Genomic DNA, 14,009 nt, shown 5'->3' on the forward strand with positions numbered 1-14,009 from the left:
GCCGGCGGGTCGCGGCGGTGGCGGGGGCGGCGGCGGATCGGCGGGCAGCGGCGGGGCCCCGCAGCGCTGCGGCATCCGCACCTCGGACATCATCATCCTGCCGCACATCGTGCTCAACCGCCGCACCTCGGGCATCATCGAGATCGAGATTAAGCCCCTGCGCAAAACGGAGAAGAGCAAGTCCTACTACCTGTGCACCTCCGTCTCGGCCCCTGCCGCCGCTGCCCTGGGGCCCGGGGCTCCCGGAGGGCTGGCAGGCGGCGAGGGGCCGGCGGGACCCCCGCCCTGGGGTGAGACCACTTGGATCTACCATGACGGCGAGGACACCAAGATGATTGTGGGCGAGGAGAAGAAGTTCCTGCTGCCCTTCTGGCTGCAGGTCATCTTCATCTCACTCCTCTTGTGCCTCTCGGGCATGTTCAGTGGCCTCAACCTGGGCCTGATGGCCCTGGACCCCATGGAGCTGCGCATCGTGCAGAACTGTGGCACGGACAAAGAGAAGAACTACGCCAAGCGCATCGAGCCTGTGCGGCGTCAGGGCAACTACCTGCTGTGCTCCCTCCTGCTGGGCAATGTCCTGGTCAACACCACGCTTACCATCCTCCTGGACGACATTGCCGGCTCTGGGCTGGTGGCCGTGGTGGTCTCCACCATCGGTATCGTCATCTTCGGCGAGATCGTGCCGCAGGCTATTTGCTCTCGGCACGGCCTGGCCGTGGGCGCCAACACCATCTTCCTCACCAAGTTTTTCATGATGATGACCTTCCCGGCCTCCTACCCTGTCAGCAAATTGCTGGACTGTGTCCTGGGCCAGGAGATCGGCACGGTCTATAACCGTGAGAAGTTGTTGGAGATGCTGCGGGTCACCGACCCTTATAACGATCTAGTCAAGGAGGAGCTCAACATTATCCAAGGAGCCCTGGAACTGCGCACCAAGACTGTGGAGGATGTGATGACTCCCCTCCGAGACTGCTTTATGATCGCCGCCGAGGCTGTGCTCGACTTCAACACTATGTCCGAGATCATGGAGAGCGGTTACACCCGCATCCCTGTTTTTGAGGGTGACCGCTCCAACATTGTGGACTTGCTGTTTGTTAAGGACCTGGCTTTTGTGGACCCCGATGACTGCACGCCACTCAAGACCATCACCCGCTTCTACAACCACCCGCTGCATTTTGTCTTCAATGACACCAAGCTCGATGCCATGCTGGAGGAGTTCAAGAAAGGTGGGCTCGTGCCTGTGGCGGGTGTGCGGTGGGGTCAGCATCTACCTACTTGCAGCAGGGGAGCTCTGCAGGGGGGCCTCTGGGGTTCCTGCTCGCGGAGGGGTGTGGGAAGGTGCATTCTGGACAGTGAGTGACCAGTATTTAGGCATCTGCCAGGTCTGCTCGTTCCCTGGGCCAGAAAGCTGATCCACGTCTGGGATGTGCCCCCAGCCTTTTTTCCCCCACTGCACTGGGATGTGTGTGTGGGCGTAGTGCCAAGCAAGGTTGTTTTCTTTCTTGCTTTTTCCAGTCATCTGTCCGTTATAGTGAGAACCACTGACGGGAATCTGCGCCCATTCCTTGGCTGTGTCTTCTCTGTGCTTTTTCAGTTGGTCTGACGGGGAGGAGTGGGTGGGCTGCTCGGGTGCCTTTCAGGCTCAGTGCACACACGTGCTGAGATACACAAGGCGTTTTAGCTCCATTCATAGGCTCAGCCAGCCGACCTCAGCTCCCTGCTCGTGTTCTAGTTACTTTGATTGACACTTTGATCTTGTAACTCATAAATCATTTCAGTGTCTTAAAATACGTTCCAAAGCACCTGTTGGTGCTGCACTTCAGAGTTACAGCTCTTTTTTCCCAGGCTTCCCTGTGCCTCAGGACCACAGCCTCAGCAGAGACGTGACCCTTTCTACCTCTTTGGTGTGGCTTGGGTATTAGTTGCATCAGAACGGGACTGAGGCTTTCCACCTTTGTCTTAATTGTAGGTGGTGTTGACTTGACAAATGCATCTTAATTCTTGTTAGAAGCTCTTGGTTATGAGAAAGGGAAAACCTCTTTTTGTTTTTCTTTTAATATCTGTTCTTGTCTGCAAGCCAAATAATAATGTTCTATGGCCTGTGCAGGAGGGAGCTTTCAAAGTAGCTGTTAAGTGAAATTTCAGACAGTTTGGATGTGTGGACTCCTGTGCTGGAAAAAGAAAGGCCATTGGGAGTGCCACCAGACTGTTCATACCCAGGGAGATCTGCTCAAAGTACCACAGAACAGCATGGTTCCTGGGAGGTGATTTGCTTGAGAGGGGAAATCTAGTGGGGAATATTTGAGTTCACCTTTTATTAACTGCAAAAGTAACCTTGAAAAAAACTTTGTGGATTGGTGAATGTTCTTTCCAGATAAGTTTAAATTGCAACTTAAGCTTCAGGTGCCGTTTTGTCCACATGCTAAGCTCTGGTGTCATGGCATTTGATCTTCTTCATCCTGCTTAATTCAATATTGGGGATTTGGAGGCTTACCTCATCTTTATTTCATCTTTGTGGATAGAAGGTGAGCATACTCCTGCTTTTTACTGACCGGTGCAGCAGTGGTTATCTTTATCTCTTTCAGTCTGTGTGTAGAGATGGGGAAGTCTTATTTGGTTTTGGAGGTGTTGAAGGAGAGATGAGGGAGAGCCTCCCTTGACTGTGGTTTCTATGCTGCAGGATCTGCAGCTTGGATGTGGGAAACTCAGGGATGTCACTTAACTGTTGGCTGGTTAAGGTGGATTTTGCTGCATGTGCAAGTAGAGGGTGGTTCTTCTTCCCCTCAGTCCCTGTTGTTCAGACTCCAGATAGCACAATAGGGTTCTTAGCCTGTAGTGAGACTTGTGGGTGTTTTCTAGTTCTGTATGCAGCAATGTGTCTGAAGAAATGGATGTTTATTTCCCTTGTCTGAAAGTATGCTAACACTCCTGTGTGTTAGCATAGCAGTCCTTTTATTTAACAGCTGGGAGAATTAGGTGTGCGCTTTAATCCTGCGAGTATGGCTAAGCCAAATGCCTCCTTACAGTTCCTGAAACTGGTGCTTCAAATAGGCTCCTTAAAAATTCTCCTGGATGGCTTGGAGGGTGCAGACTGGAGATCACTTTTCCCTGGTAGCCAGAGGGCTTCTCTTGCCTGCGCTAGGAAACATCCCAGTAGCACAAGTTCAGGATCACTTCCTAACGTGTGTGTTCCCTCCTGAGATAGCTGAGTCCTGGAATAGTCTCTGTAGTTGGGAATTAATTCAGGCTCATTTGAGCATACGTAAATGTTGCTGTGCTGGTTGGTCTGTATGGGCAAGCCGTGTGTTAGGATCAGCTCTGTCTTAACTGGTTTCTCTTTAAAAAGTGCAGATATAGTGGAAATAAGTGGCTTCCATTGTGTCCTTTGAAATGAATGTAAATAACTGATAGCTGGCTTGATCTGGCATAGCACAGTGTCTTTTGCAAGGGCTCTTCCAACTTTCTTCTTTAGAACAACCTTGCCAAATTCCCATGAGAATGTACAAATTAAGGGCGAGAATCAAATTGCGTGTTACTCTCCAGTAGAGTGTTGGAAATAAATAAGCTTACAGTTTTTAGTCATTCCCTTCCCATCAGTGATCTTCTGCCACAGCCAGCTTGCTTCAAAACTCACAAGTGTGTCTTTTTTTGATAGCCAGGCCCCTGCTACCACTGTTGGGTGCAACAGGCAGCTCGTGTGATAGTGCTGTCAGGTAATACCTTTAACTGATTTGAGGAGAGAGGATGGTTTCTTTTTTGATAATTAGCTGGGTGGGTGGGGTTTTGAAACTCACATTTTGGGCAGAAGCAAAACATTCTTAACCTAAGTATGGAGTGGAAGCTTACAGGGAGGAGATTAAAAGCCAAGCATGGCAGGATATGCATCCTTATGCTGTTGCAGAAGATGAAATGGGTAGTTCTGTAGTTGTTTCTAGTGCTTAGGCTCAACAGCAGGAGGATTTGGTGGTGGGCCTATTGTTAACATTCTTTGACCACAATTGTAAAATAAGTATCTGTTTCACTTCCACGCTGCCAGGCAAGAAACTTAATTTTAAAAGAACTTCAGCATGTTCCCACTCCCTTGCCGCTCAAATCTCCTAAAGTGTGAATAAACATGATTCCTGAAGCAGTCCACAAACAAGCTTCTCCTCTAAAAAGCATGGTTTACTTGCAAATAAATAAATAGCTTTTGAAATAGGTGCAATTTTTCTCTTCTAAAAACAGACCATAAACCTTTACCAGAGCTGTCAAATCCACTTGCCTACAGGTTGAGCAGGCTGAGTGCTTAACTTGAATTCAATCATTCAAATTTAATGCAATGGAGTCTAAGGTACCTTTTCTACTGGCTGAGGAAAGGACCTGCCTGACTTTACTTAGAGCAAAGAGGTATCTAGTTTGAAATGATTTCACTCTGAGCTAATCTGATGTTGGCTGTTGCTGTAAAGGGGAGCAAGGCGTTACCTGTTCCAGGATTGATTTGTCGTGGCTCCTAATCTACAGCAGAGAGTAAAAGAGCTACAGAGTCATTTTTAGAAAGAAGCTGGTGAACTGTCTCCACAGATCTCCTTTTTCTTGTCAACATGTGTGTGGACCTGCTTTTTGTTGTTGTTGTGGTTGTTGTTTTCTGTTCCTTTTTGACAGTCTTCCTAGGTCTCTGCTTAAATGTTCTCTGGCACTTGCTCTTGGTGTTTTTCGCAGGCAGATCTCTGCATGTGTGATCCTAAATCCAAAGCTTTCTATTTCTAGCTCCCTGTCTGCTGGAGCTACAAAAATTCAGCTTGAAAAGCCTCACATTGTAATACTAATATTTCCAGATTGGTCCACTTTCTGCAAGCCATTGTACAGCTGTGTTCCTGGTGGCCTGGATGGCTTTGGAGGGCAGCAGTTTCTCAGTTGGAGTTCTCCTTATCTGGGAACTTTGAGTCATATGTTTTGATCTTATTTATATCTGTTTCCACTATTATTTTATACTACAGATCCGAGCTTACTAACCTGTTGCAAAGAAGCCACAATAACTGTGCAGCAGTTCTGAGCTCTTGTTTTCTGAATCACATGGCAGCCTTGAGAAAACTCCTGGATTCCTTATTAAAATCATTGCCAACTGGACCTTAAAAGATCTGTCCTTCCTAAAAACAATGTATTTAGCTTGATCGATACTTTCTTCAGGCTCTGTTGTTCTTGTATTGTCTGGTTTTAGTAGCATGTATGTTTGGTGGCTGTATTTAGAGTGGATGTTGGGGAAAAATGTCCATTTTTTTTCTCATTCCTCTTCCCCCTCAAAAGAAAACCAAGCCCCAGCAGCCTGAAACATAAACTTCTGACTTTTGAGTGCAGAGAAGAATACTTAGACCTACTTCTCTTTTGAGCATAGAGATCCTCTTTTTGGAAACAGGTACGATAGCAAGTAATTCCTAGCCCACGGATCCAAAGTTGTGCATCACTGTTGTTAGTCTGAGGGTTTTTTTTCTGTTATTAGGTCACTTGGCCTGAGGAGCTTTTTTTTTTTTACTAGGTCACTTACCTTTCTGGTGCAGCTCTAATCCAGGTTTGTAGGTGGCTTCTTTACTGGTTCCTTTCAAGTTTTATGACCTGCTGAATCTGAGTCCAGTCTACCCTTGAGTAACTTTGATTTAGTAGGTCTGAATGCTCACTTTCTAGTTTATCTAGCAGGTTGACTGTCTCCTGGGTGCATTTTCTGTGTAACCCTGTGACTGCAGCATTACGAGAAAGTGGAAGAAACTACATAAATCCTTTCTGGGATTATGAAAGGCACGTAAAACTTCTTGGAAAACAATATCGTTTTCAAGGCTGCTTAGCTAATAAAAGGCACCTCCTCCGATCCTTTTGGGGAAATTCATGTTACAGAGAGGGTGTTGAGGAGGTCCAGTGTGGAGACTTTGTGAAGAGAGTAGGGGAGTGGTAGGTGGGAAGGAATTTGCCACCAAGAAGCAGAAGTCTTAGCATGCTATGCCTGCAGATTTATTCCCTGAACAAAAATTGCATGTGGGGGTGGGGGTTGCCTCGTGACAAACTGTTCCTTGGCTGTCTGACAGCGCAGCACCCGCAGGTACTGCACTGCCAAGAGCTTTGCTGGCCTTGCAGAGCTCCTGGGGGATGCATGCTCATTCCACTGGAGAGCAGCGGATGTGGGTTACTGCAGGCAGCCCCCCTGCTGGTATGCTGAGGGAGAGGCGCCAAGGGGAATGCATCAGGGAACAGCTCCAGTTCTTCCTGGGCTCCCGACTGGGAACGTTTTATAGGGACCAGGAGAAGAGAGGCTACTAGGAGAGCAGCCTTGGTGAGGAGCCCAGCTGAGGACTCCTTCTGGTGCTGAGAGTAGGAAGAAACATCTTTCAGGTGGCTGGCAGGGAGAGGAATAAGTGAATTGAATGGCTTAAGCAGTAGAGGTTTGAGTTTGATGCCCATGTTGGATATAATTCTTTGATTGCTTTTTAACCGACTGTTCGCAACTCTTGTCGTTCGACAAACACAAGAAGTTGCTTTTTCCTCCCCTCAGCTGTTTGCTCAGTTAGCAAATGCTTTCCTGTGCTGAAGCTGATGGGAGTGAATTCCACCACAAGTGAACCATGCTCCTATCTGCTTTCTCTGTGTCTGTAAACGTTATCTGTAATAGGCACAGATGTAAACTTCAGGTCAGTCTGTGCAGCCAGCAGCATTTCACAGCCAGTTTTGGAGCAGGATAGACGAAAGGAGTAGAATGTCAACTTCTGAGCAAACTCATTAGTGTGTGAAACTGATCAGGTAGTTTAACCATTGCAGTGTCCTTCCAGGTCTGAGAATTTTTTTGAGTTTCTTTTTTTTTCTTGGCCGACATGAGGTTCTGAGGAGCAGAACATTTTCTCAGTGAACTTCAGTTGACTCTGAGGGCATAAGAACAATAACAGCGAATCCTCTGCAGCAGGTCACTTCTGACAATGGCTGGGGCTGCTTAGAGAAAGTATTAGAAAAGAGCCAATTTATTTTGTTCCCTACGGAAGCTTACTGATCTCATCAGGCTGTGATTCAGGAAGTTCTGGGACTAAAGATACTGTCTTTATTAAATAGCCCTAGATGCTTATTTCTCTCTGTGAGTATGTCTGATCAACACTGAACCTTTGTCAGCTCTCGCACAGAAACAAACACCAGTAGTTGGTGTCTCCTGTCTGTAGCTGTGTAGTGCTAGTGGCAGAGAAAGGTGGGTCTAGAAGTACATTTCTGATTGTCAGTTATGTATGAAGCCATCCAAAGGTAGGTTTTGTTTTGTCAGGCTATGGTGTCACTCTCGCTGGTAATTTAGGAAATGAGGACATGAGCCACCTCACACTTCATATGTGTTATGAGCCCGAGTCCCCTTCCTGTGTTATTGAAGGAATCATTATAGTGAGAGGAAGTATTGTGGGGGTTATTAGGCTGCTTAACTTGGAGCGTCAGTGCCACTAGTAACTGTGACAAGATCTACTCATCTTCCTGGTGTTGTCTGGTGTCAGATTTTGTCTTGCTCACTTGGAGGGCACACATCCCACTGCGCAGGAATTAAGACCTGGAGGATTCAAAGTAGTTTCACTACTTCACCTCTTTTAAACATTTAATGTCCTCTCAATATTAGGAGTCCTAAGTCAGTCTTACAGCAACTTAGTCAGGATCAAGTAGGCAGAGAGTGAAAGCAGTGGCTGAGCAGTGTTGAGTGAGTCTATCCACCACCCAGCTGTGCTTTTTTCATTAATATTTAGCAAGAGCTCACTTTTGCATTTGCTTATGTGCCTCTACAGAGCTGTGGTGCAATTGCCAGTCTAGGTAGGCCAATTGCACTTCAACTATTGAGTCCCTTCCAATTTCACTGATGGAGCTTATAAAACTAGCCCTCAACACAGGATACTCTGAACCATACCCCAGTGAGTGCGACCTGGCACTCTCATTAATTTGACAAGGTCCTGAATTACAGCCTACCAGCTACAAATAGGAGTGTAAATACTTGGTGCTAATGAGCTACTGCCCACAGCACATGGCTAACAGTCCATACCAGGTGGTTGATCCAGCCTGGCTCCTGCCAAGGTCACTGAGTCATTTCAGGACTATCAAGCAATGGGGTTTTGTTTCACTTTTCACCAATTTATAATCATAGAAAATGAGACGCATAAATCTGTCATTAACTTTCTTCTGGAGGAATGCATCTTTTCCATTGGCCAAGAAATCTGCATGGCCCAATATTTGGTAGAAGAAGCTATGCTGGGAATAAACTAGGGCTAAGTGTGATGGTATACAAAGCATCTGTGAGAAGGGCATGAAAAGAAAGACTGGTTAAAGAACTATAAGGGAAAGAGATGACCTCATCACCTCAGTGTAGGTGGTCTTACAGAGAGGTAGACGTAGGGAAGAGAAAGGGATGGCTTGGAACAGGTGAGGTGTTCCTATAGTGTTCTAAATAGCTTTTTGTACAACATGGGCTAGTAAAGTTCTGATTCTGCAAAACATATTGTTATGAGTTGAGTCAGAGGAACTGAAGTTTTCCCATAGCTTCTTAAAGAAACCTCCAAACCCAAAACCAAACACCAACAAGAAACCCACCAAAACCCCCTCTAATGTTATGACTCCAGGACATCAAGCCATACAGTGTCTTTCGCAAAGTGGGCATAGAAGAACCAGGTCCCTATTTGACACTCCAGCTTGAAACACGAAGTTGCAATAGCAGAAGGAGAGATGACAGTGAGAGCCATCATGCTTGGAGAGGAACTGAATGTTCTTTTGGCTTGCCACTGGAGTTGCATGTACCAAATGTTCTTAACACAGCGGCCAGGTCAGCTTATCTTTGCGTTCTTCGTCTCAGTAGTAATGCAGCTTTGATTCTTTAAAAATTGCCTCCACTAACTCACTCCATTTTTTGTCCTCCTTTACTCAGAAGTGTTCTGTTCCCTGTTTGTGGCTTTGTCTGTAGTAGCTTTCCGCTCTGAAGGGTCATAGGTAGGGGCCCTTGGGAATCTTTGAGCCATTGTTGTTGTGTTTTCTGTTAAAATTGTCTGGGAGCCTTCCAGAGTTTTGGTAGACAGACAGTTTTCACTGAAGTGAAGAGTAATTTTCAGGATTTTCCACACTTCCATGCTGTCTATGGGGCATCATGTAAGTTGTTTGCCGTTGAGGATTGGGTTGTTGTAGTTCACAACCTGTAATGCCAGAGGTGTTTCTTTGTCTGAGTTGGCTGGCATGTTGAAATTGGGTTCTTACATGGGTGTTTGTGGTTTTTTTTTTTTTTTAATATAAAAACATGACTCAGACTTGCTCTTCACCTACTGGTGATGATATCTGCTTAAAATGACTAGTGAAAGAATACTAGAAAAACAACTTGTCTTGTAACCAACTTGTCTTAAAATATCCAAGCCCTAGATTAAACAGAAACCTCAAAGTGTAGAAAGCTTGTGTGGTTGGGACTTAATTGTGTCTCTTTATATTGAAGCATTTCACTTGTGAATTGTTTGGTATAATGATTTCAGTGTTTATGAAACAACAGCCCTTCTCATCAAGGAATTGTATTTTGAAGGACAGAGTAAGTGTGATGCCTGTCAATCTGGGAGCTGAAACCTGATGATTGTGGAGGCCCTAAGAGTTTGCAAGTTAACAGGACTCTGCTGCAGTTACTAATTAACCAGGCAAGCGCTTTACTCCAGCCAAAGGCACTGGAGCCAGGAGATGAATGCATACATTCAGCACTAAAGATCTATATAGTTATGTTTTCTGTCATGCTTTCTGTTGGGATTGCACCATTCGTTTGCCGGCAGTCCCAAAAGGAGCCGCTCTTCAAATGAGAGCGGTGTGGTAACATTGCTCTCTGCAGGGTGAACTGTGCCCTTGAGACTGGGCTCCTGCTTCCTTGAGGTTCTTTCCTGCAGCAAGTGTGAATGAAAGGTGGGGTTTTCTTTACAGTGAGTTTTTTTTATGGTGGTATAATCTCTTATAGTGATGTGACAGAGCCTTTTGTGACAGCTGACCTTTGTGGAGTTGAACAAGGCTTTATTTTCCCCATTTGTCCATGAGTAAAGAGGGCAACAAAAATGCTGATTCTGCCTTGGTTGGATACTCTGCTGCCAACAATTCTAAGAAGGATCTTGCCATTTCTGGTTTTCTTCCAGGACTCCACCTCCGGCTTTCAGAAGATTGTCCTACGTACCCTTTGCACTGGGGGGTTCAAAGTGCAGCCTGCAGGACCGCTTTCCATGCAGCAGTTATGGGAGGACAAGTTGCCTGCTTTTATTGCTTGTGAATTGCAATTGTCAGCGATTTCTAGATTCCTACAAATAGGAAGAAGATCTGCTGGTGTGAGCCTGTTCTTGATAAAAATTTACAATCTGGCATTGAAAGTAGGTGTGGCTGTGGGTTTTAGGCAAGCTGCAGGCTTAGTTCTTCCTATCTTGCCTGGGACATCTTTCCGTTGGAAGCAAGAACAACACTTACAGTTACAATTCCCATACACAGCAAGTGCAGACAGGGACATTCAGTTGATATTACAGGGCATCTAGTAAAGAGGCTTCAGTTCAATTTTTTACTAGTTAAAGTAGGCCAGAATTGTCAATTAGAGTTATTCAGTAGCTCTAACTTGAACTCCAAGGGGCGTCACTAAGTTTTTGATTCAAGGTGGATAAATTAGTGTGATATATTTTGATCTGTGAATTTGTGTGGGGTTTATTTTTTTCCCTGCTGTGTAACTGAGGTATGTGTACAGATAAAGCTTTTTGGCTTTTTGACGTTCAGCTTTTATTTAAATGTCTTCATGCAGTGTGTGGGGATTGGGTGAGGAAGAATCTCTCAAAGTACCTTGGAGACTCACTGCATTAGGTCTTCCTTTTCCTCCAGCAGAGTAGAGGAGTAAGAGTTTCCTCACTGGAAGCTGGGGCAGTGGACTGTGAGTAGCTCACCGTGTGGACTACATGGTTGTAGAGGTATGGGATTTATGCTGTTTTTCAGATGTGGTCTGGTCTTGTCGTGTGCTGGTTCCCTACCCTCATGGGGAATAACTTCTGTCTTCTTGTTGATGTTCTAATTTGCCTGGAGCCTTTTGGAGTGGTTAGGTTTGAAAACACTAATTTCAAAACAGTGAATTTCAATAACTTCACACTGCTCACGGGGAGTATTTTTTTTTCCTTCTCTTAGTGTTGAAGAATTGCTTATGCTATGTGGATGGGATTTCTCCTAGAGAAATCAAGATCCCTATCCAAATCATTGTCTATATCTCTCAATAAAAATGCTGTACAGTGTACTTCAGACTCAATGTCAGCTACTAAAGGTTTTAGTGCTCCCTTGCAAGAGAAATAGGAGACTTTCTTGTATATCGTGTAGAGGAAAGCCAGCCTCTGATCCTTCTGTACTAGTGTGATTGTGTTTTACTGTGACCCTTACAGGGATCACAGCCCACTTAAAGCTCTGATCCCATATGATGGACCCAGCCTCTCCATCATAATCAGGACTGACAGTTTTCTAGGTCTTTCTGTTCGTTTGACAGAGGCCCAGAGGGGATTTGTGATCACTAAAGTGAAACTGCTTTACCAGTAGTGTGCTAGTTTAATGCAGCTTGTGTTGTGTTGTCTGAAGGCTCCCAAGGAGGACCTAGAAATGGAGAAGTTGCACAGTTCACCCTGTAGGCAGACTTGGTGTGGGGTGAAGCTTCCCAGTGTGGGAATCCCCTGAGGTTAGAGCTTGAGAAAGGCAGCTGTGGGAGTGAAAAAACTTAATTACCTACTGGATGCAGGCTCCAAGAGCTACAGCAATCTGTTGCTTGATGCCAATCATAGAGCTGAACCTGTGAGTGCAGTTGTAATGTGTGCAGTCAACGAGCAAGCAAATAGAGTAGCTTTCTTTTTTCCTGCTTTCTTCAGTGCCCCTGGGGTTAAGGGTGGGAATGAAGGTTTCCCTGTGCTGTGTGATGCACCACAGACGGGAATCCCAGTCTCTCCTCCTCCTCTCTGCATGGGAACACTTGCTGTGCATGGGATAAGAGGTCTACCAGGAGAGCTCTGATGTCAATGGCTCTATTCTGTTAATGTTTTTTTTTTCTTTCCAGAGCAGCTGTTTTGAATTTTCCAGTCTTTGCTGTAATCTTTGAACAAGCTTTATTTTATTATGAGAGAGACACTGTGGAAGCATGTAGGGTAGAGTGAAGACACACATACATTTTAGTGTTGAGGGCATTTTCATTTCTGATTCCTGGCCTGGAAACTGGGTTTAAACTTGTTGCTTGCCTGCTGTTTGAACATGGTCCAGTGGTAAGAGGCTTTAGTACATTTCTTCTTTGCAAATCATCAACATCATCAACCTCACATCTTCCAGTAAAGGAAAGAATTTGGGAATATAGCTTCCAAGAGTAATAGCCTTCTCAGCACTATGCAATGCACAGGCTCCAACCAAAAAGTTCCAAGGAAAATATTCAGAAAGGGGGAAGTTGTCTAGCTGTAATTCCTGATGGTTTTGTATTTAAACTATTTGGTTTTGCAGAGAGATCAGTGCATGTTTTTTTTTTTCAGACAGACATGCAGCCATCCTGGAACTAATAACTACGTGGACTATCTTAATCCAAGCATGGGTTAGAGAAATGAAGAAAATGTCTCTTACCAAGTTTGTATTGATGATGCTCTGTAGTTTGCCTTTGTTCCCACTATCTGATTAATCTCTACCTGGAAACACACCTGAAAGTATTGGAGGCTGTTTCTAGGTACCCTGTCTTCTACCTGAATCCACCTCTTGATCAGTAGAAGGAGTTGAGTGCCTCGAGCAGTGCTTGAAAGGTTCAAAGGAGGATGCTGAGCAAAGAGCCACCATGAAGAAGCTGGTAGGCTTGGGGATTTGAGTGGTGTCTGGGTCTATTTCCTTTGAAAAGCGCTGGGACAGCAGTGTCCTGCCAGTTTTTAGAGTGAACATTTAGGAAGGAATGAAGTGCTTTAAACGCCAAAGATTCTTTTAAGAAATAAGGTTATCTTAACCATCCTCTCCAGTGCTGCAGTTAGTAGTTGTGACAAGGAATGAGTGTGTACTGTGATTAAACATGTACTCACAGTGAGAGCCAGCATGTAGTTCCTGGGAGGAAGAACTCTTGCTGTGGTAGTGCTTGTGAACAATTCTCCTAACAAAAGGAATTCTCATCTCAGTGTTTTCTGTGACTTTGAGGATGATTGGGACATTAGAAAAAACCTCAAGATATGACCAGATGCAAAAGTTCTTACAAATAGGAACAAATTTTTTTGGGGTTGTTTTTCTTTTTAATCCTTGTAAAACTGAGACTTAATTTTCCTATTCCTGCATTTCTTTTCCTTCAAAATGGAAAAATGACCCAAGGAAATAAAGGGCATAACTCCTTCAACTGAGTTGAGAACTGGGCAAGGATAAAGTGGTGGCTTTTATCTTTTGGATTTCCTAGCACTGTCCAAAGCTGTAGTTGATTGTGATGCCTTCTCCTTGTGCTTCAAATACTTTGCTGTAGAATGAGGACTCATTTTTCTCCTTTCCTCTATATCAACTGAATTGGTTTTGTGGGAGCCAGTATGTTTCAGCTTGTCTATTGTAATTTAGGTTCTATAATAGGAATTTGGTTTAATGTTCATGTCATAGCTTCATTGCATGATGATTGCAACTTTCTTTAGACTGACAGCCCCTCCAGTGACTCAGGTTTTGTTTCTCTTGCCCTGAGTTGCTTGGCTGTCAATGTCTTCAGTGTTTTCACTCCTTTTTCAGATCAATGTGTAGTTCTCCTGGCACTATATGTTAGCAGTAGGTGAGGAAAAACAGAAAGAGACTAGGCAACAGATGAGATGAGGCCATCCACTAGGCAAGTGTGTGGAGACAGTTAAGGTGACTGTCCCATGGTTAGTGCTCTGTTTTTGTGCAGCTTTCTGGCTACTAAAATTGCTGCTGTAGAGTTCATTGTTGGGTGCTTTCTTACCTCTTACTGGCGCAGAGAGGTGTTTGATATGTTGTTTTTTCTTTACTGTGTCAGAGATGCCATTTATCCTTTTATCCTGTGCTGCTTGGCA

General features: G+C 44.9%; 1 protein-coding gene across 1 annotated transcript in view; it reads left to right on the forward strand.

The window, feature by feature from the left end:
- Positions 1-14,009, forward strand: part of CNNM2 (cyclin and CBS domain divalent metal cation transport mediator 2) — a 117,489-nt gene that overhangs the window by 1,506 nt on the left and 101,974 nt on the right. Inside the window, exon 3 of the mRNA XM_042018506.1 lies at positions 8-1,226. Coding sequence (XP_041874440.1) covers positions 8-1,226 — 1,219 coding nt within the window. The remainder of the gene's footprint in view (positions 1-7; positions 1,227-14,009) is intronic.

Source organism: Corvus kubaryi, unplaced genomic scaffold, assembly GCF_017639235.1.
Source record: "Corvus kubaryi isolate FWS band 111438036 unplaced genomic scaffold, C.kubaryi_AGA036_p1.0 138, whole genome shotgun sequence".
Lineage (NCBI taxonomy): Eukaryota > Metazoa > Chordata > Aves > Passeriformes > Corvidae > Corvus > Corvus kubaryi.